Source organism: Prunus avium, chromosome 7 (genome assembly GCF_965620075.1).
Source record: "Prunus avium chromosome 7, drPruAviu1.hap1.1, whole genome shotgun sequence".
NCBI lineage: Eukaryota > Viridiplantae > Streptophyta > Magnoliopsida > Rosales > Rosaceae > Prunus > Prunus avium.
In genome coordinates, this window is record NC_142290.1 from 29,378,064 (window position 1) to 29,398,847 (window position 20,784).

The window sequence follows — 20,784 nt, forward strand, 5'->3', positions numbered from 1 at the left end:
ATAGATATAAAGACGACGGTGTTCTATATAATTATGTCGTTGCAAGTTTTATTACACGTCGGTCACACAATTTCCCTTTTTAAAAAATAATGAAAACCTATTTGAAATTCATAGGGAAAAAAAGAATGTACATTATACATAAAATTTGCACAAAAACTTGTCTAATTCTAACCAATTTTGTACAAAAACTTGTCTAATTCTAACAAAATTTTTATATTTTATAAAAATGTATAAGTATTCTAAAATTCCTCTACTCCATATGAACACAAACAAACTCTGCCCATTCTTTCCTAACTTCTTCAATGGCTTCTTGGGGGTATGGTGCTTGATCCTTTCCCTTCGCAAACTGCAATCCATAAACAAAGATTATTCTCACAGATGACGCTATTTTTCATTTCCCGACGTAGTATATATATTCAACGACGGTATTCTTAATTTACCGTCGTTGATAATATAAAAAACCACATAAAAATAAATCTGAAAATTTTCTTCTTACCATCTTCTCAAATTCCAGGGAAGGATCCAAGATGATGTCTCTCATAAAGCGCAAACATAATACCCGCATTCTACACTGCTTTGTTGCTTTGGAGTGCCAGGCAGAGTTTTCCAAAGAGGTGCTTTACGGCCTACTCTGCCTATGTGTGAATTATACATTTTTAAAGCACTGTTCACTATGTTTTTCCCGTCCTCATCCACAACTCAATTTCCAGGCAGTGGATCCAGAAAATAGACGGTCTCCTTCTTTGCTCTCACAATGATCAAGACCCAATGACGGCTGCACAAAATAAATATAAAGGTTAAATAGTTTTATATGCAGAGCATCATACAAACAAAATCCTGTTTTTTGTTTGGAGACTAACCCTGGATTGTAAGGCATCAGGAAAATTTGTTCACCATCTGTTTTTTGAAGTCGATTGGCTACGAGACGTGATCTTTCAGTTAATGAACCAGTGTCGGCACTAACTAGAGCAGGGTCGATAAAGCCAACCATGTTCACCATATTTGCAGCTTTCAAATGATCAAATAGGCACCTAATTAAATGAATTGAAACCATGAGTGTTTTTTTTTTCAACATAAAGGAGAGTGTCAAATGAATATTTGATAAGGACAAACCTCATATATACTGCAACCACAATAGCCCCAATTTCTTCCATGCCAGCAAATTGGGTAATATCTTCATGCAAGACGAAGGTAGTACGATCTACGCCAAACACCTCCTTCTCAATTGTAAAGGTCATAGCCTTCTCCTGAGGCTTTAGTGTCGTTTCCACATAACTACAAAGGGATTGTAAAGAAGATGGCAACTCCAGCTTTGAATAATCTGGTACTTCAGTATTCTGTTTGAAGAAATAAAGCAAAATAAAGTGACGTGGTAAATAAATAAAAACGATGATTTAAATAACAAACCGTTGTCTGAAAATAAGTTACACGACGGGGGAAAAAATACCGTCGTAATGAATACTTATTACGTTGTTTAAATAAAACCGACGTCTAATTCAAATGCAAAATTCATAATTAATGAATTTACCTTTTCAATTTACTTTTCTCCAACACTGGATTGTTGTTTTAATAAATAAAGAGATAAATATATAAGAAAGTTTGTACAACAATTTAAACATTCAATTAAATAAAAAATGCCGTGGAAATTTAAAACAAACGACGGTTTAAAGAAAATATAGACGTCTAAAAATTGAAAAACAAATGAAAAAGGCAAAGTTATGAGAATTTACCTTTTCATCTTTCTTTTCTTCTATCTTTTCTACATCCCCAGATTTCTGTTATAAGAAATAAAGAAATATATATAAGACATTGTACTAAAAGTAAAAAAAATTAAAAAGTAAAAAAAACTAAATTAAACCGTCGTGGTAATAAATACAGACGACGGTATGTAAGAATTGCAGACGTGTAAAATTTATTAAACGAGAGTAAATAATAAACGTCGTGGTAATTAATGTATTACGACGGTACAAAAGCTCGTACAACAATTTAAACATTAAATTAAAACCAAAACTGCCATAGAAATCCACGTCTGAAAATTGAAAAACAAATGAAAAAGGCAAAGTTGTGAGAATTTACCTTTTCATCTTTCTTTTCTTCTATCTTTTCTACATCCCCAGATTTTTGTTATAAGAAATAAATAAATACATATAAGACATTGTACAAAAAGTAAAAAAAAACTAAATTAAACCGTCGTGGTAATAAATACAGACGACGGTATGTAAGAATTGCAGACGTGTAAAATTTATTAAACGACGGTAAATAATAAACGTCGTGGTAATTCATGTATTACGACAGTTATGAGAATTGAAAAACATATGAAAAAGGCAAAGTTATGAGAATTTACCTGTTCAACTATCTCAACTATCTTTCCTTCTACTCTCTTTTCTACTTCCCCGTATTTCTGTTTTAAAAAATAAAGAAATATATAAATGACATTGTACAAAAAGTAAAAACAAGTAAATAAACTGTTGTGGTCAAGTATAACAGAAGACGGTGTGTAATAATTACAGACGTCTAAATAACATCAAACGACGGTTTAATAAAAAATACGTCGTGGTATTTCTTTTAACACGGCGGTAAATATAAACAGAGAAACATAGAATTCAAAGTTCAGAGACGTTACCATATCTTCCTGCTTTTCCCCATTCTTGGATGTATCCTCCTCAAATTGTAGGGCTCTAACATCAAGTGCCCCAGAGCAGCTTGCTTTGTTCGACATTGGATTTTTGGGACTTTGCCCTTGGATTTGGGACATTGTATTCAATTTCAGCACGCTTGGATCAAAATTGGGGATGAGTTTGGAAAGCTGACTCAGCAAATTTTCCCTCTCAGCTTCTACCAATTGCTTGGTCCTAGCCTCCATCTTTAAACTCTCTTCCCTTGATCTAGCCTCCATTTTCAAAGTCTCTTCTTGAAGGACAAGTCTTACACTTTCCTTCAATTGATCGGCAAACCTTACCTTCTGTTTTCTAGGTAAATTGAAGTAGTGCTTAGGGGAAATCCCAGCCCCTACCCCTCTAACTCTTCCTGGATGCTCGGGACCCAAAGCCAATGTCAACACATCATTGGTTCCTGACAAAGTAAGATTGCCTTCAGAGACCTGCTTTTGCAAATCATCCTAATAAAAAGACATAATAAAAAGTCAGCATAAGAAAACACACGACGGTTATTTATAAAAAAAATCGACGTAATATAACATTTCACACGACTCAATAACATAACAATCGACGTAATATAATATTTCAGACGACGCTACCTAAATACCGACGTTATTAATTTATTAACACGACGTCAATAATAAATTACCGACATCTTATGATATAATTACAAAAAAATAGAGTAGTGATTCCAGATTCAGACCTTTAACGACGCGTTTTAAAATATTTCGACGTAGTAATATTTTTCACACGACGCAAAAATATAACAGCAGACGTAATAAATTTTTTAAAACAGAGTGAGTAAGCTTACAATTAATTTTGCTTTCTCTGCAGCCTTTGGATCCAGGATGTTACCATGTTTGTCTTCTGTAGCTTTTTTCATAAGGTAGATCGATCAATATCTACCCCAGGCATGATTTCCACCAAGTGCTCCTCCAAACCAACATATCCTTTTCGAGACAATCAATGATTGTACTCAAGTTTCTCCCTCCTCTGTGATTGTTCTTCATGCACAGCCTCAAATTTTTCAGATAACCTTGAAGCTACAAAGGCATCCCATTGAGCTTTCTCTATGAATTTGTATGTTTCAGGGGGTTGCCTTAATTTCTCCTTCTCCTTGCTGAATGGAAGGATATGAACTCTCGTTAGTGTAGACTTGAAATCCTTCCATTTCTTGGCAGCAGAAGATAACACCAATTTCTTGCCCCCTTGACCAACCACAAAAGCCATGTCAACGGCTTCCCAAATCTGCTATTTTATATCCTTGGATATTTGAACCCATTTCTTGTCCACAAGTGGGACTCTGGAGTGTGCCAACACACCAATGTAGGACTGCATCTCACTATGTGCACGGCCACATGGTTTCCACTTGGAATTGTAATCAACAACAGGCTTGATTTTCTGAAATTTTCTCTTCACAACACGGGGCATTGTGCTTATACCCCGACCTGACTTTGGCTCCTCGGAAAATGTTGCCGTGCTTGCTGGTTCTGTCTTAGAAGATGAAACAAACTTCATCTTCTTCGAGGACTTGGCTTGAGGATTTACAACTCTAACCTCCTTACATTCATTTTTTTTCAAGCCAGACTCCTTACTTTGGGATTGAGAAACCATGGTTAGAGACAAATCAAACATGCAAGTGAAAATATTTCAGTGAAATTAAGAAAAAACACGACGATTATTTATAAACTCCGACGTATTATAATATTTCAAACGACGTCAGAACAGAACAATCGACGTAATAATAAATTTTCACGATGATAATTAACCATCGACGTGATAAAATATTACAATGACGTCAATAATAAACAACCGCATCTTATGATATAATCACAAAATATTACAACGACGTTAATAATAAATATTCGCCGTGGTATTGAAAATAAAACGACGTAAATATTAATATACCGTCGTCTATACCACAAAAACAAATTAGGAAAAACGTAAAATATTTTCAACAGAAAAATAATTAAAAAGATTTTCAAAACAAAAACCATTGTTCAGAGAAATCAAACCTGCGATGAATATATCCTTAAAAATCAAATACAAAAAAAGAATATCATTTTAAAAAACAACGAAGAACACTTTCACACGACGCTAGGGTGACTGACGAACCGTCGTGGTCTATAAATCTAACCACGTAAATAACAAGCCACCGTCGTCTTATTTAGTTGAAGTAAAAGAATCAGAGTAGTGTTCAAACTTGGAAACTTTCCGGCTTTGTCTGCAAATTTTATCAAACTTGGAAAGAAAAAATGTAAAAAGATTTAAAAAAACGAAAATGATATGCGCATGCAAAACATGAACAAAAATCCTTCCAGACATGCTTACCCTTTGCGTGCAATGAAAACTTTCTCCTGGAGTTTGGTGTTTCAGTTCAGAGACGAAGACGAAGAGGAGAGGGAGACGAAAAGTTTTCTCTCGGAGATAAGCTTGAAAGTTTGAAACAGCGCTTTGAGAATGAATAATGAGAGAAGCTTGAAAGTTTTTCTCGGGTTTGGAAACAGTGCAAGTATGGGTCAGGTAGGCGAAAAGTTTAAAATAAAACAACACTATTAATAGGAAGCGCCCTAGTATGAAACATTATACGGCGCTATAGGTTCACACCGCCCTATAATATTACTTTACACGACGCAAGGTTTTAATGAACCGCCATTTTTATATGGAATTACACGACGCATTTTTCTTCAAAAAGATGAATCACGTCATTTCCAATTTAACCAACGACCTTATACTCAATAATAACGACGTTAAAAATTTATACCACGTCGTTTTAATTACTCATACCGACTTATAACTTTTTTAATTACACAATAAATTAGTTTTCCAAAAAATTACAACGTCGTTTTTATATAGCGTCGTTGTTAATTAATTTATACGACCTTATTTTAGTTTTAAACGATGTTTATGTTTTCATATAAACGTCGATAATTTAAAAAAACCGACGTGGTATATAAGATTTGTTTATAAATAAGGGGTTTTCTCTCTTTCTGTCGTCTTCATTTTTCAATTAGGGTTTCAACTTTTTCTCACCTCTCTAGAGGCACATCACCTCTCTGTCTCACCTCGCTTTCATTTTTCAGTTTGGATGTTGATGTGTGTGCGCGTTTGTGTATCTGAAAGACACAAACACGCACACATCATCTAAAAAATTGTCTTTCTGCACAGAAGGAGAACAAGGTCTGCATCAGCCCTCTTTCTCAGCTCCTCCATGATGGGGTTCTCTGGGTTGATCTCCATGGTCTTCTTGCTCGACATGTACCCAGCCGCTCTGTTATCCCTCAAGGCCTGAGCCTTCATGATTCTTTCCATGTTGGCAGTCCAGCCATAGTCTCATGTCACCAAACAGCAGGGAGAGTCTACCACACGGTCAGACACCACAACCTTCTCCACTCTGTCACCCAAAACATCCTTCACAACCTTGCAGAGTCCCTCAAACTTCTCCTTCAACTCTTCCTTCTTCTTTGCCTCGTCTTCACTCTCATCAAGCTTGAGACCTTCCTTGGTGGCTAAGACAATCTTCTTGCCCTCAAACTCCTTGTGAGAGTAATTGGCACATCATCCACTTCTAAAACATTGCCTTTGTTCATTCTGGTTCGATTATGATGAGGAACAATGGTAAAAAACGAATAATGGTTCGATTATGATGAGAAACAGAGTTCATTCTGGTAATGATAGACGAAGAATGGTAAAAAATTTGTACGTCGTTAATTTAACAAACCGTCGTGGTTAGTACAATTATGCGACAGTAGAGTTATGGATACGGTCGTAGTATAGTATAATTAAAAAGTCGATAAATTTATATTTACAGTCGTGGTAACTTAATTTAAATCGGAGAATTTTTTTTGTAATTAACCGTCGTAGATTCCTTTGAATTTATGCGTCGCTGACTAAGAAAATTGGGTCGTGTTTATTAATTAGTTAACACGGCGTCTTATTTTTATATCGTCGTCTTTACTTTCTACAGCTGTGATTTCATAGATGCAGTCGTTGTTTTTAGGTTTAGATTTTAACTCTGAAAAATACCTTTGTAATAAGACGACGCTTTTTTAATTTGGTGCGTCGTGGTTTAAAAATATCTATACGTGTACCCGTTTTTTAGGTGTTTAAAGTATATTTCTACGACGGGTTTCTATTACCGTCATCTTTTAAAAAACAACGACGGTTTTTTGATCTACCGTCGTTGTTTACTGGTCGTCTTTTGCCCTTTTTGTAGTAGTGTTTTCATGTTTCATGTTTGTTATCATTGGAAGCAGTAGTAAAACTTGCAAGCTTCCTATTTATACTAGAGTAAAATCGGCAATTATCCTTCTATCCTTGGTTTTGGCGGTTGAGGATAAGAACTTTGGTATTGATATAATATTTTAATGAAGCTACTTGGATAACAAGGCTATCCCTTGTGTGTTTACACGTCCCTTGAGCAATGCCACCTCTTGCTTATGTTATCCACCTCCAACTTAGATTATTAAAATAGTAAGACAACTATATAAATACATATATATATATATATATATATACATATATATATATATATATATACATATATATATATATATATAATCAATTTAAATATATAACTAAATATGCAACAAAATATTTATTACTTCAAATTATTAATATATATAATTTTAAAAATACGGGTCTTCACAATTGCTTTGTTTCAATCTGGGTATGAACCGTGTTAAAATAGATACTATCAATTGCATATAACTAGCAGTCGGCAAATGGAGATTTTTGGCACATCGAGGCTGTGGAGGAGATTACCACTGCTGGGCATGGAGGAAGGGAGATGTAGAATTTAGGGTACTGTGCAATTCATAATTATAAGATTATAATAATAATAATTTGAATAAATAGATAATATCAATTACATGTATATTATATAATATATACGTGTATATATGTACGTTATAGTATATTTGTATGTATATATAATATAATTGTGAAGACCCGTATAAAAGAATATATTTATCATTTAGATAAACTTGGACGATATTATCTTTTTAAGATATTTATCTTTTGGATAAACTTGGATGATCTTATCTTGTTAGGATATTTATTTTTTGGATAAACTTGGATGTTTCTTATCCTTTTAATATTGAAGTTTATCCTATCCCTATAAACACTATTGTTTGCGGCGCAAATCTCACGGCCTGGAGTTCCGGGCCGAGGGGATATGCGTTGACACGCGGCTTCCTGCTTTTGGTTGCGGTGCGGTTGTGCGCGGGCGTGCCAGCATGGTCTACCGTGCGTCGAGATGTTGATGAGTGTAGGATGGATAAGTGGTGCGCCTGTTTGAACTCGTCTTCTAATCAAACGATTGTAGCCGAGAGAGGAACTAGTCTCGGCTGTTAGGTTCACGGCCTGAACTACAAGACCGTTGAGTGATGGTGTTGGTGGTGGGTTTTGGGCGGTGCTCCGGCGCGTTGCTCAGGGAGCGACGGTTGTATGATATATGGGGTGAGTGAACGAACAACAGGGATGGTGCTCCGGCGCCTTGAAAATCAAGGGTCGTATGATATATTGATGAATGAATTTTCCTTACAGTCTAACACTACTCCTAGGAAAGCAAGTAAAGATATTGAAAGTTCATTATAGGAAAAAATAAGTTGCTTCGTGGGAGGCTTTGGTTTGGTGTTTGAACCTTTTGAATGTAGCTTGAGCCTTGTATTTATAGAAAGAGTTCCTGGAGGAGTAATCGAGGCTGAAAATCTGCATGGTGGAGCCTAATTAGAGCAAGTGGGTAGTCCAATCGACATTTGGGATCGTGAAGTATGGTGGTGTGACCCCATAAATCCTGGTGAATCTCGGCCGCCGCCCCGATCATGGACTCTGCGCTTCTGGCCGTGGAGACGCATTTATGGCCTTGATAGCTGGTGACCTAATATCTCAAGCTGCCAGAATTCTTGTGAGAATGTCTACGTCTAATCACTCTGATCCTCATCACCAAATCCTGACTTCAATCACTTCCCACCTTCCCTCGTGCATTAAATGCTTATTCGTGGTCAGTGGGTTTGCTGCAATAAACAGAGGCACTACTTCATTAAATGAAGCCTGGGACCCTGTTGTCATGTGATGATTCGCCTTTAATGCCTTTGGCCGTGATTTTGCTCGGCCTCGGCCTGCACTCGAGGCCGAGATGATCATGCCTTAGCATTTTTCTTTTGTCTTCGGGAAGGCAAAGCACCCTGTTGAAACGCTGTGTTTCAGTTTTACGAGCAAGTGCCAAGGCCGAGAAAAGGGGCTCCTTCGGCTAGCTCATGGTCGTGATTTATTAGGCACAAACAACTATAAATAGGAGCATAACCTTACAGTTTCAAAACATGAGAAATTAGAAAAGAAATTTAGAGAGAGAGAGGTGATTCTTGGAGGAGATTTGGGAATTAGCTTGTATTTTTTTAACTTGGAGCAATGCTTTAGAATCGAGGTAAGGATTTCTTGGAGGGCCTTTACGGGGATTGATCTAATTAAATTTCGTGAGCACTATATTATGCATGATATTATTATTTGAAAGATATAATTATATCATGTCATGGAAATTGGCTGGAATTCTTGGGTTGATAAAGAAAGCATGGAAAATAGGGTAATGGGAAGGATCTTTTGTGTAGTTGAGTCTAACTCTTGGCAGGTACCAGGTCTCAGGGATCCCACAGTGCACATGGTTTTTATTGGGTGATTCGGGACTGGCGAAAGGGAGTTAGACAAGATGACTAACAAAAGGGGAATTATGGGATGATTGAAATGGGTGTTAGTTCATATAAATGGGCATTCGAGACCAAGTGGTATAAGCATGGTATGGGAGGTGCATGTTTGCTTGTTCAGTTATATGAATTAACGGGATTAGATGAAGAGCATTCATGCATTAATATTATTAATGTGATATTTGACTGTGTGATTGCATGTTACTTAATTTAGTTATATCAATCTACTGTGGTAAGGTCTCATGTCCTTACTGAGCGGTGGTTGCTCACCCCTCACCCTGTTTAATTTTTCAGATAAATTAGTGGGCAAGACAAGAACTAAACCAGTTGAGACTGAATTAGATGATAATGACACAGCTTTATTTATTAATTGTAAAGTTGTAAGATTTTGGGAGCAATTTTTATAAGAAAAGTTTATTTTATGTTCCGGCTTTTCTTTTCTTTTTTCTCACGCACAGGGCGCGGGGTTTCCACCTACCCCCAGGTCCGGGGCGTGACAATAATATAATATAATATGGGTTTACTACTTGGGGTTTCTTCGGTCCTCTCATGTAGTCTACTGTGTTGGTCTCTAGTTGTCGTTCTCGTCGAAGGTCTTTATGTTAGTTTATTTGCTCTTTTATTGTAATGGTCCACAGTAACCTGAATTGGACTCTGCTGTTAGTCCATGACATGTGTGATGCTCTTTCCTCCCCTAGGGTTTGTCTCATGAGGTTGTCCTAGAAAGGTTTTAATGAGACCACTGTATCGTGTTGCTCTTTGTACGTCTTTGGTTTTATGAAAGAATTATCTTTCTCAAAAAAAAAAAAAAAAAAGAGTTTTGCTTCTTCTAGTTGGCACAATGAATGACTAATTGTAGATGCCATGCAATTAGGGTTTGTGTGATCGCTACATAATTTTCATAGAGCTTAATGCGTCTTTGGTTTGCCCTTGCAAGTGCACAAGAATGATATACTATAGCGCATGACAAGTCCAAGTATCGTTCCCATGAGGATTCCAAATTAATCTAATATTAGAATACCTAAATTAAATCTAACTGATATGCAAGTGAATTTGTAGAGATTATTGTTGTGAAAGTTTATGAAACAAACAAGAAATTAATCAAAAGCAATTGAGAATAAAAAGGTTGAAACAACGATGAATGTATTGTCACGCCCCGGACCCGGGGGTAGGTGGAAATCCCGCGCCCGGTGCGTGAGTAAAATAAAATAAAAAGAAATACAAAGAAGGGTTTAAAATAAACTTCTGTTATAAAAATAGATCCAAAATCTTACAACTTTACAATTAATAAATAAAGCTCAATCACTCTCATCTAATTCAGCCTGAACCGGTTTAGTCCTTGTCTTGCCCACTAATTCATCTGAAAAAAATTAAACAGGGTGAGGGATGAGCAACCACCGCTCAGTAGGGACATGAGACCTTACCACAGTAGATTGATATAACTAAATTAAGTGACATGCAATTATATAATATAAAATAAATAATAATGCATGAATGCTCTTCATCTAATCCCGTTAATTCATATAACTGGACAAGCAGACCTGCACGTCCCATACCATGCTTATACCACTTGGTCCCGGATGCCCATTTATATGAACTAACACCCATTTCAACCGTCCCATAATTCCCCTTTTGTTAGTCATCTTGTCTAACTCCCTTTCGCCAGTCCCGAATCACCCAATAAAAACCATGTGCACTGTGGATCCCTGATACCTGGTACCTGCCAAGAGTTAGACTCAACTACACAAAAGACTATTTCCATTACCCTCTTTTCCATCAACCCAAGAATTCCAGCCATCACCGATAACATGATATAATTATGCATTTCAAATAATAATAGCATGCATAATATAGTGCTCACGAAATTTAATTAAATCAATCCCCGTAAAGGCCCCCGAGAAATCCCTACCTTGTTTTCAAAGCTAATTCCAAGTTAAGAAAACATAAGAGCTATGACCTCTAACTCCTCCAGAAATTCTATCACCACTAGCCTACTTTCTTCCTTTATCTTCTTCCTCTCTTTCTCCGTCTCTCTCAAGAACTAACTTTGCATGGCATGGAATGTGCTACCTCAAATACAAAGTTTTTATGTTTTCAAATAAGAAGCAATGGATATGCCTATTTATACTAGAAGAAGTCGGTTGCTACTAGCTCCTTATTGGTTTAATAACTAGAAGCAACTATTAAACAATTAAAGGAGAACCTACGTACTTGTTCTCCAAGGAATATAACCTACTTATTCTCCAAGGAAATACAAATATCTACTATATTTAAAGACTAAGTATTTGCATGTGTGTGCATGTGTCAATAGGATGAATTTAGACTAGCCACCTCAAGCTTAAGATGACTTCCTACGTGTTGTTTCACCAAAACTTCTATTACTAATTAAGAAAGCATGCAAGACCTCCAATCATATTCCTTTCTTTTTGGTGAGTTGGCTAACCTTGCTACTTAGCAAGGTTTTCACTTTGACACGTAAGAAATTGGCAAAACTAAACTAACAAGAACCATTAATACATATCCATATATATAGAATAATATATTTATGTAATACACACATATATAATATAATAAGATATATATATATATATATAATAAAATAAGATGTAAATATTTATTTCTTCAAATTATTAATATATATACTTTTAAAAATACGGTTTTCACATGTATAGGGTTTCAAAATCAACCACAAGCAATCCAAGTTAGATTTCAATGGATTCAATAGATTCTTTCAATTCTTTATATGATAATTTCCGTATCTAAGTCATTTTCAGGCACGTAGACCATAGTTTTCCTTAAGTGTAAGATTCTTTTCTATTCCAGACAAAGATCATATACCCAATCCTGCAATCTATCCTGGTTAAGGCATAAATTTAACAGTTGGATTCATTACATTCTAGAAAAAAAGAGAACCAAGCAAACCATTATTCTTCGTCAAGCAATAATGTAATTCACCACACTTAATCACAAGAATAATTGAATTATATTGCGAGTTATGCCTCAAATTCATCTTCCAATTTACTAGATGCAAAGCCCTAAGGTGATTAGTCAAAGAACTTAAACAAATAGCAACAATTAAAATAGTGATTATTAACATTCATCTAAAAGAAACTTAGAATCCATTAAATAACATTAGAAATTATAACTATCCATGCTCGGGCGTCATCCTCGCCCTAGAGAATAATTTAGTTACTCATGTTCAAAGATAACATAATGGAAAAACTAGAAAACATAAAATAAAACTTATGGATTGTGATGATGCTTGAGAACTTTACGATGATAGCGACTCTTTGACTCTCCTTCAACTCCAGCATAAGAGAACCCTATTTTCTGGTCTTCTTTAAATATGGAACAAATCCTATTTTGACTTGGTAACTATGCTTTCCTAGTTTGGCTTCAATTGTCTTTGATGAGTTGGCATCTAAAATCCTACTAAATATAGGATCAAACCTTAGAAAATAACCTTGCATCTTTGTAGACACTTCCCAAATGCAATTGACATAAATTGGACTCCAATATTGAACTTCAAAAGGATTATTTTGCAAAACTCGCATAACACATTTTGCCAGAACTGCCTATACTAAAACGGCCACAACTCTCTCCACACATGTCCGAATCACGAACCGAAAAATTCTACATAACGCTAACACATGTGTCTTTCCAACTATATAAATATCAAGATTTGGTTCTTTCCGAGGAAGTACATTATATTATGTGAAGTTGTCTAATCTGCACAGGACATTCTTGTAAAACATCTTTCAATCCCAAAAATGCTTCTTTTGCTTGCTTTTCCATCTTTACTCTTCAAACCTAGTAAAACACAAAACTAAGTACAAATGGACTAAACTCACTCAAGAACATCGCAAGAATCTAAGAGAAAGATGAAAAAAATGTACAAAATATTAGTTATATCAGTCTTTATGTGTTGAATTCATCTAGATGTCATAGAGGATTACATGTAAAGATACTTCTGATGTAACCAGATGTCATAGCCATTGAATAGTTTAGGGAAATTGATCATCAATAAGGGGAATTACTTGGAATTAGTATGCTAAGGGATTGGGTAGGATTGGTTACAGTGAAATCGGATGCTCTAGTGTCTCTCTCTTGGTTTTCTTAAATCTCTTGTGTCGTGCGTTTGTCTTTAGTTTTTAATTGCTTTCTTTAATTTTTTTTGTTTTCAATCACAAATTCAAATCAATTTTATCCATTAAAGTTTTTCAATTTAAAATTAGTTTCAGTTTAATTGGTAGGAATATCAAGAATTAAATCACTCTCTTTGGGATGATAGATGTGCTTACTTAGCTCTACTATCTTCTGATTTGTATACTTGCGAGCATTAAAATTTGATAAATTTGGTAAACCTGAATATCGCAACATCATTCATGGAATAGAGCCTTGTCCTGGGCTACTTCGGTCTACTTTTAGTAATCGGTCTGGTAGACATCGAAAGGGTTTGAGTTGGTTCAACAGAGAGCAAAAAGCTTTGAATTGGCAGAGATACAATACTATATCTGAAAGTCTCCAACAAATTAGTTAAAGGTGGAGGTGAATTGGTTTCGAGAAACAAGGATCTAGAAAAATTATAGCTACGGTTAAACGACAAGGAAATAAGGAAATAATTAAATAATTAAATAAAGAAAGAAGAAGAACACTGGCGGAGGAAATGAATAAGAAAAACATAAAGAAAGAGGATAGACGCAAAAGGGATAAACGCGAAAAAAAGGAAACAGTGAGAGAAGGAAAAGAAAGAAAACGGAGAGAGATAGAGAGATAGAGAGATAGAGAGATAAGGGATAAAGGCATAAAAAAATAAGGGGCTTTACCAAAACAATGGCAAATAGGAAGGCAAAATGTTAAAATAGTCTAGTGACTATGAGGGGAGAGAAGGTAAAGAATAAGAAAGGAAGCATAAAAAGAGGAGAGAGAGAAGGGATAAATGTAGAAAAAATAAATAGAGAGGAAATAAGGAAAGAAAGAGGAAGAAGAAAAAAAAAGGAAATTGAGAGAGAGAAGGGATAAACGCATGAAAAAAAGGAAATAGAGAGATAAGAGAGAAGGAACATAAAGAAAAAAGAAGAATAAAAAAAAGAGGAGAAAGAGAGAAGAGTGAACTATAAATAAAGCACAAAAAAAGTCAATAATAGTAGTCTTTGAAACTTATTAATCCGGCGTTGAGCCCCAACCGAGTTCCCATGTTGGTGGATAATCTAGAAAATGTCCTGCGTAATTCCAAACCGGGGGCAGGGGATACTGGCCCCTTGCGTCAGTCCAACCGACTCTAGGTCATAGGTTTGCCCTGGCCTCTCCCCCTCTCCTAAACTTTTGTTTACCAAAAAAAACCTTACTTAATCTGATGATTTAATGGTGTGCGAAAAAGTGTGGCTATATATATATGTCATTTAGGGGTTTTAATAAAAATAGACAAACAGGAAGGCAAAATGTTAAAATATTTCAGCCACTCTAAAATTGGATAGTCTGATTCAGTCATTACCCGACAATGACATGAAATTACTCTTATGTCACTGTCCGACAGTAACATTGAAATTACTATTCAATAGTGACATAAAAGTAAACTTCATGTCACTGTCGAACAGTGAATAGACCGGTTTGTCCAATTTTAGAGCGGCCAGACTATTTTAACAATTTGTCTTACATGAAGGATTTTTTGGAACATTTGATGTTCCATTTATTTGTAGTAGTCACTGTAACTTTTGCTCTCATTTTTTTTTTAAAATATCGGGAGTGACTTTTGCTTATGGTAACCCCCTTCATCCTCACGTTTTTTGCTTTCTATTACGACCAAGACTTCAAGCTTCTTTCGTTATAATTATTTTTTTTAAGGGTTATAATTATTGTTAAATGATGACAATCGTGTTAATTATTCAAAATGGATCACCAAGGAACTTGCTCACACTCAATGATACCGCCAAGACAACAGAGAAAAACAACCCAAGCTTCGCATAACTTTATTACATATTTATGTCTGATTACAATTTTCCATGTGTTTTTTTTTTAAATTTATTGAATTGATATGATAACCAAAACATATTCTGGTATGAAGGGATTCTTAACTGATAAGAAAATTAGTTAAAGGTGGGTGAATTGGTTTCAAGATACAAGGATCTGGAAAAATTATAGCTACGGGTAAACACAAAGGAAATAAGAAAATAAAGAAAGCAAAAGTAAATCGAAGGAGGAAAAGAATAAGAAAAACATAAAGACAGAGGAGAGACGCTGAAGGGATAAGTGCGAAAAAAAGGAAAGAGAGAGAGAAGGAAAAGAAAGAAAAAGGAGAGAGAGAAGGTATAATCCAGAATAAATAAATAAAGAGGAAGAAGAAAATCACCGGAGAAAAAAAAGTAAAAAAATAAAAAAGGAGAGAGAGAATGGATACCAAGAAGAGTTTGAAATAATACCAAGAAGATCTGAACAAGAAGGTTGGGAGATAAAGTAGAAAAGTCGTTGGGATTAACAGCCACACAGAAACTTAAAAGTCAAGATCTATAAGATGACAACTTTGGAGAAATGTCAGACCAAGATATGGATTGATACCAACAAACATGGATCAGTACAAAACGAGATGGACTGCTCGAAAGATGATGTGAACAGTTGCATAGGAACCAAGAGAAATATTGCAGAAAATGCAAAATTAAAAGATGGATCAAAACAAGTGAGAATGGAACTCAATCATCTCCAACGAACAACCCCAACCCTTTTTTTTCACCATCTCTATCCCAAACCATGTCATATCTGATCTCAATTTTCCATGTGTTTGTTTTTTAAAATTTATTGAATTGATATGGTAACCAAAACATATTCTGGTATGAAGGTTCTTAACTGATAAGCAAATTAGTTAAAGGTGGAGGTGAATCGGTTTCAAGATCAAGGATTTGGAAAAATTATTTCTAGCAGAGGAAAAGAATAAGAAATAAAGAAAGAAGAAGAAAACTAGCAGAGGAAAAGAATAAGAAAAACATAAAGAAAGAGGAGAGAAGCATATGGAAACAGAGAGAGAGAAGGTATAATGCAGAAAAAATAAATAAAGAGAAAGAAGAAAACCAACAGGGGGAAAATAAGAATTAAAAAAAAGAAAAAGGAGAGAGAGAATAGATAAATGTAAGAAAAAAAGAGTGCTGCTAAACGAACCCTAAAATTAACTGAGTACACCATACTACCAAACTATTTATTGAATTACTAATTTACCATAATATAAAATGACAAAAAATGATAAATTGAATTGTGAAACAAATATAATTTTAATAAGTATACCCTACTCACCATTCAACCCAAATCAAATGTAGAGAAGTTTTCGTATTGTTTGGTGCCCGCGGCGAACAACGTAGCGAGAATTAGTGGAGGCGCAAGGAGGTGTTGTTAATTTTAATAGAAGCATTAATGTGGAGCATACCAATCACCCCAGAGCGAAGCTGAAGGGCCCTTGCAGCCTAAAAGTAAGAATAACCTCTCTCGTTCAATGCACTTGAAATTGTATTGCATAATTAATAAACACTTCTGTATGAATTATGTAGGAAATTAGCAAGAAGGCTGAGGCATTGGTTGGGTAACGGATCAATTTTTTGTCTCCAATAGATAAATGGTGAGCATTTTTCCAATGAAAGAGATGAGTTTTCAACATTGTTGTAGCCCTTCTTTATAACAGTATTTGATTTTTCTTTTCCAGTTTTTATTTAGGTAAAGTGGTGTACTTAGTTAATTTTACATTTTCATTAAAATATTAGGGTGTACTTAGATCATAAGGTATACTCAGTTAATTTTAGGGTTCGTTTAGCAGACTCGAAAAAAAAAAAAAGCAGAGAAAGGAGAGAAGGAAAAGAATAAAAAAGAAGAATATAAAAAAGGAGAGAGAGAAGGGATAAATGCAAAAAATATTAAATAGAGAGAAGAAAATAAAGCGGAAGAAGAAAACTCGCTGAGGAAAAGAAAAAAAAAAGGAAAAAAGAGATAGAGAGAAGAAGTGAGAAGGAAAAGAAAGAATGAATGAAGAATAAAAAAGAAAGATGAGAGAGAGAGAGAGAGAACGCATGAAAAAAAGGAAATAGAGAGATAAGAGAGAAGGAACAAAAAGAAAAAGGAAGAATAAAGGAGAAAGAGAAGAGTGTACTGTACTATACATAAAAGGGCAAAAAGAGTCAATAATACTAGTCTTTGAAACTTACTTAATCCGGTTCATAAAAAAAGGACAAATAGTCAAGCCTCTCCAAAATTGGACAATCCAGTGGAGTCAGGATTTTAAACTAAAAAAAAAAATACATGTGGAAGAGAATAAACTCAACTTCTGCTTCCAGCCAGTCTCCTGCAGGTGCTTCCATGGCCGTAGAGAACATGCCACCATTTTCAGTTCCAATCAAACTTACGAGTGATATATATAACTATCAACAATGGAAATATATTTCCCTTTCATATTTTGACTGCCACAATCTTTCTGGAATCATTCATGGAACAGAGCCTCGTCCTCAGGTACTTCGGTATACCTTCGGTAATTGGTCCGGCATTCATCAAAAGGGTAGTTGGTTAAACAGAGAGCAAAAGGCTTTGAATTGGCTAAAAGCCACTCTATCTGAAAGTCTCCAACAAATTGTCATGGCCGGAGCTGACTCTTCACGAAATGTCTGGCTAAATCTCGAGGAACACTTCGCCCATCTCTCTCATGCTCGCATCTATCAGCTTAAATCTGATCTACACAAAGTCAAGAAAGATCCCACTATTCCGATGGCTGAGTATCTGGAAAAAATCAAACAGCTGGCGACCCATCTCGCAGCCGCCGGTGCTCCTGTGGAAAGTCAAGACCTACTCCATGTACACATCCTGGCGGGATTACCAGAGCAGTACAATCCCTTTGTTACAGAGATAAAGCGCAATCCAGTAAGTGGTTTGGATGGCTTGTGCGAGTTATTGTTGAAAGAGGAAATGCGTCTGGATCCACAGCGCACATTACGACTTAGACATACTTCTCCTCTCTCTCCTCCTCAAGAAGAAGAGTACGCAATCGGGATCGATCTGGGAACGACCTATTCCCGCGTAGCCGTGTGGCAGAAGGATCATGTAGAAATCATCCACAACGATCACGGCAACAGGAAGACTGCATCTTATGTTGCCTTCACTGAAACTGATGAGACTCATTTGGTAGGTGATGCAGCATTTAACCAAGTCGTCAGAAACACAGCCAACTCCATCTTTGGTACGTATCATATGTAAGATTAAAGTGCTTTGCTTGAACAAATCCAAATCTTGATTTTGATTTTTCATGCCAGCTAATATATGTGTTTGCATGAATTGTAGTTTAAGATTTTTTTTAGGGAGTCAAACCAACCCAGCTAATACTTGTATTAAATACCTACTTAACTCATGCTATCTGATAGACTTGGGATCCATTTGCAGATACAAAGAGGTTAATCGGTAGGAGATTCAGTGACACCACTGTTCAAAGTGATGTGAAGCTCTGGCCATTCAAGGTCATTGAAGGTCCAGGTGACAAGCCCATGATTGTGGTTACCCACAATGGCCAAGAGAAACAATGTTCTGCTGAAGATATCTCATCCATGGTTCTGGAAAAGATGAGGAAGATTTCCGAGACCTACTTGGGCTCAACTGTGAAAAATGCAGTTATCACTGTCCCTGCTTACTTCAATTACTCACAGCGCCGAGCTACAAAAGAAGCAGGCATCTCTGCTGGCCTAAATGTGTTGCGTATTATGAACGAACCAAGTGCTGCTGCCATTGCTTATGGCCTTAACAAGAAGGCCGGTTGGAGTAGCCCACGAAACGTGATGATATTTGATTTGGGTGGTGGCACTTTAGATGTGTCATTGCTTACCATGAGCACTTCTGGTGACTTTCAAGTAAAGGCAACGGCTGGAGACACTCACCTTGGTGGCCAGGACTTCGATAACAGATTGGTGAAATACTGTGTTGAGGAATTCAATAGGAAGCACAAATTGGATGTTGGTGGAAATAAAAGAGCTCTTAGGAGGTTAAAAAATGAATGTGAAAAGGCAAAGAAGAGACTCTCATTTGAGTCCGACTTTGAGGTTGAAATTGACTGTTTGTGTGAGGATACTGATTTCACCATAACTTTTACACGTGCCATATTTGAACAACTAAACAGGGATTTATTTATCAAGTGTATGGAGCCTGTGAAGAGGTGCTTAACGGATGCTAACATGGACGTAAGCAGTGTGGACGATGTTCTTCTTGCCGGTGGCTCTATTAGAATTCCCATGGTGCAACAGCTATTACAGGAGTTTTTCAAGGGGAAGGAGCTGTGCAAGGGCGTTAATCCGGATGAGGCAGTGGCATATGGTGCCGCGGTTCAAGCCGCAACCTTGACTAGGAATGGAAAAGGGGAGTTTATTCAGGACTACACTCTCAAGGACGTCACTCCTCTTGCAATTGGTTTGGAGGTTGCAGCTAATAAGAAATTCATAAAGTTGATTCCAAGAAACTCACTAATTCCCGTGAAGATGAAACTAAAATGTTCTATTAAGGATAACCAAGGTTCGGTCGACTTCCGCATGTATGAGGGTGAGAGTAGCATGCCAGCCAATCTAAACTTTTTGGGTGAATGCAGCCTCCATTACATGCCTCCAGCTCCCAAACTTGTTCATAATTTCGATGTTTTCTTCGAAATTGATCCCGATGGCATCTTGAGTGTCTTCACTGAAGATGAGTCCTCAGGCCAGAAGAATGAGATCATAATCAACCGTGACAGACCGAAGAACTTTGAGGGGAACTGAGAGAGAGGTGAGAAATTATATTCAAACTCTGAAATAGCATATATTATATAAAATCAAACTCTTTGATATATCTTTACTTGTACCAGGTTATGTTGTTTTAAGGTGAAATCATGCGTTTGTGATCTACTCATCCACGGGATACTTGCAGCCCCAATATTCCTTACCAACTATGGCCGTCTACACTACGCCGCATAGCAGCATTTTTAACTGTTGCATCTGTACTTGTCAACTCAATGGTCCTCACCATGCGGTGCCTCACTGTTTTCTTATTAATGCTTGATTATTACTCTCTTCGTTTAAACTGTGTTAAAGTTGAATACTTTGTTATACAAACTGGTTAAACTACAAATTGGGCTCATTCAGCTGGAGCTGGTATTGCGCTTGATTTCTTTGATGGGCTCATTTGAGCTTGGTTTACTTGCAGAACAAACGAGATATTTAGTCATATACCTATTCTTTGCACTAAAACTATAAATAAACCCTAAACCATTTAATTTTTATAAACAAACCCAAAAAATGGTTGGCCTTATTGAATTTAATTTTGATTATTAAATTACTTTGATGCCCTATTTAGTGTTTTGGGATTTTTTATGAGGTTTTGGGGTTGAGTTTGTTTTAAGAAATCAATGGCAGTTTTGTAATTTAAAAGAAGTTAAAGGCCTTTTTGTT

The 20,784-nt window shown here is 36.0% G+C and overlaps 1 protein-coding gene across 1 annotated transcript; it reads left to right on the forward strand.

Moving 5' to 3' along the window:
* The first annotated feature begins 17,582 nt into the window (after positions 1-17,582).
* LOC110745450 (heat shock cognate 70 kDa protein-like) lies at positions 17,583-20,483 on the forward strand. The gene is made up of 3 exons (XM_088255933.1): positions 17,583-18,560; positions 18,761-20,122; positions 20,202-20,483. The coding sequence occupies exons 1-2, from the start codon at positions 17,633-17,635 to the stop codon at positions 20,113-20,115; spliced, it is 2,283 nt and encodes a 760-aa protein (XP_088112059.1). The 5' UTR covers positions 17,583-17,632; the 3' UTR covers positions 20,116-20,122; positions 20,202-20,483.
* The last annotated feature ends 301 nt before the right edge of the window (positions 20,484-20,784 follow it).

Excerpts from the sequence above, each read along its gene's own strand:
- LOC110745450 (XM_088255933.1), top strand. The coding sequence starts at position 17,633 with ATGTGGAAGAGAATAAACTCAACTTCTGCTTCCAGCCAGTCTCCTGCA. Across the intron at positions 18,561-18,760 it reads CACAGCCAACTCCATCTTTG|ATACAAAGAGGTTAATCGGT; the intron begins GTACGTATCATA and ends ATCCATTTGCAG.